This window comes from Ctenopharyngodon idella, chromosome 15 (assembly GCF_019924925.1).
Source record: "Ctenopharyngodon idella isolate HZGC_01 chromosome 15, HZGC01, whole genome shotgun sequence".
NCBI lineage: Eukaryota > Metazoa > Chordata > Actinopteri > Cypriniformes > Xenocyprididae > Ctenopharyngodon > Ctenopharyngodon idella.
The window spans coordinates 10,922,591-10,924,339 of NC_067234.1; the positions used below are offsets into that span (position 1 = coordinate 10,922,591).

General features: G+C 33.2%; 1 protein-coding gene across 1 annotated transcript; it reads right to left on the reverse strand.

Annotated features, from left to right (window-relative positions):
- Window positions 1-322: 322 nt before the first annotated feature.
- Window positions 323-1,545, reverse strand: LOC127495805 (putative gustatory receptor clone PTE03). Its single transcript, XM_051863128.1, has one exon. The coding sequence runs from the start codon at window positions 1,238-1,240 to the stop codon at window positions 323-325; it is 918 nt and encodes a 305-aa protein (XP_051719088.1). The 5' UTR covers window positions 1,241-1,545.
- Window positions 1,546-1,749: the final 204 nt, after the last annotated feature.

Consider the following 1,749-nt stretch of genomic DNA (forward strand, 5'->3'; position numbering starts at 1 on the left):
TTAAATGCATTTATTCAGGTATTAATGTTACAGGCAATGTCTGTATTTGGTATCTGAGAGGTGACTTAGGGTCTGTCTGACCCCTGTCAGGAATGCAGTAACAGTGTTCGCTCATTTAGCCAGGCTAAATAATAAATTATATGTATAGGCCTATAAATGTATAATTGTGTCAGATATTTACTAGGAATGTTAAATTTACAGAAAACATGTAATGTATATGATTACAAAGCATAGTAAGAAATAAAACATTGTTTGATTAAACAATGATTTTTTTGCTGAATATCATAAACATTCTCTATTATCTATTACATCAAAAACACAGCTATTTGGATGCTTTTATAATACATATCATTTTTTTGCGAATTTCAGGAAAATTCAGACCATAAACAATAGGGTTCAGGATGGGTGGTACAACAAGAAACTCCAGTGAAAGAATAATCGAGAGCCCTATAGGGAGATCCGAAGTCACAAACCGACTCAAAGTGACCTCACAAAAAATAGCAATAGAGAAATTTAAAAGGATCACTATGTGGGGAATACAAGTTTGAAATGCTTTTCTCCTGAACTCTGGTGAGCTTTTTGTACAAATGATCAGAATTTTAACATAGGAATATAATATAAAATTTAAAGGCACGATAAGTGTTGTGGTCACTATGAAAAAGCCAAAAACATTATTAATAATAGTGTTTGAACAAGAAAGCTTGACAATTTCCCAGTTGTGACAATACACCTTCCAAAGTTTGTTACCACACATAGTCAATCTGGCATTTAAAATACCAGAAATGCCAATGCAAAGCATTGGATAAATCCAGCTTATAGCTATTAAAACAGATAAAATCCTGGGAGTAATTATGCTATTGTATCGTAAAGGTTTACAGATTGCTACATATCTGTCAAATGCCATTAACATTAATATTGTATTTTCATTTGCTGCATATGAATAAATGACAAAAGCCTGTAAGAGACATGCTTCACGGGACACCAAGTGTGTATCAGACAGCAAGTCTGCCAGTAACCTTGGGAAAAAAGCAGCTGTTCCAAACACAGAGTTGAAGGACAAACATGAAATCAGAATGTACATGGGCTGGTGTAATGTCCTTTCAAGAAAAATGGCAAGAATTATAAAGGCATTAAAGAATATAATAGCACAGTATAGAATAATTCCCAAACTGAAGAAAGCATATCTTATGTACCCAATATTTTCAAACAACATCAAGTAAAAATACGTTCCATTTTCCATTTTCCATTAAGCAAAGGATGGATTTATTGACCTGAGGATGAAAGCAGACACAGTTCATGTTATTTATATCTTAAAAAAAAAAAAAAAAAAAAAAAAAAAAACTGTTTGGAAATACTTTATTTTACAGTGTCCTTGTTACACATGCTACTACTTGTAGTTACTAAAGTATAGTCACCTTCTGTGATATGATCTGACATTACCATCACTTTGTCTTCAAAGAATGTGTAAATGTGCAGAGAATTAGCTCTAGCCTACTTGTGCTATGTTTTAGAAGAACTAAGAGTCACCATACTATTTTTATAGCATAAAACATGTCTCTGAAGACCTCTCCACTGTGGCTTGATTTGCATAAACAGCACTCTGGAAGTTTTTCTCAACTAAACACATTAAAAATGTGGCACAGTGGGTAAATCTCTTGTAACTCAAAACTCACTGATGACCGCAAGCTATTGAACACTTTGCTTCAAATACGTGCTTTGAAGTCTGAAGATGTAAGAATGTAACACAAC

Coding starts and splice junctions, on each gene's coding strand:
- LOC127495805 (XM_051863128.1), bottom strand. CDS start 1,240: ATGGAAAATGGAACGTATTTTTACTTGATGTTGTTTGAAAATATTGGG.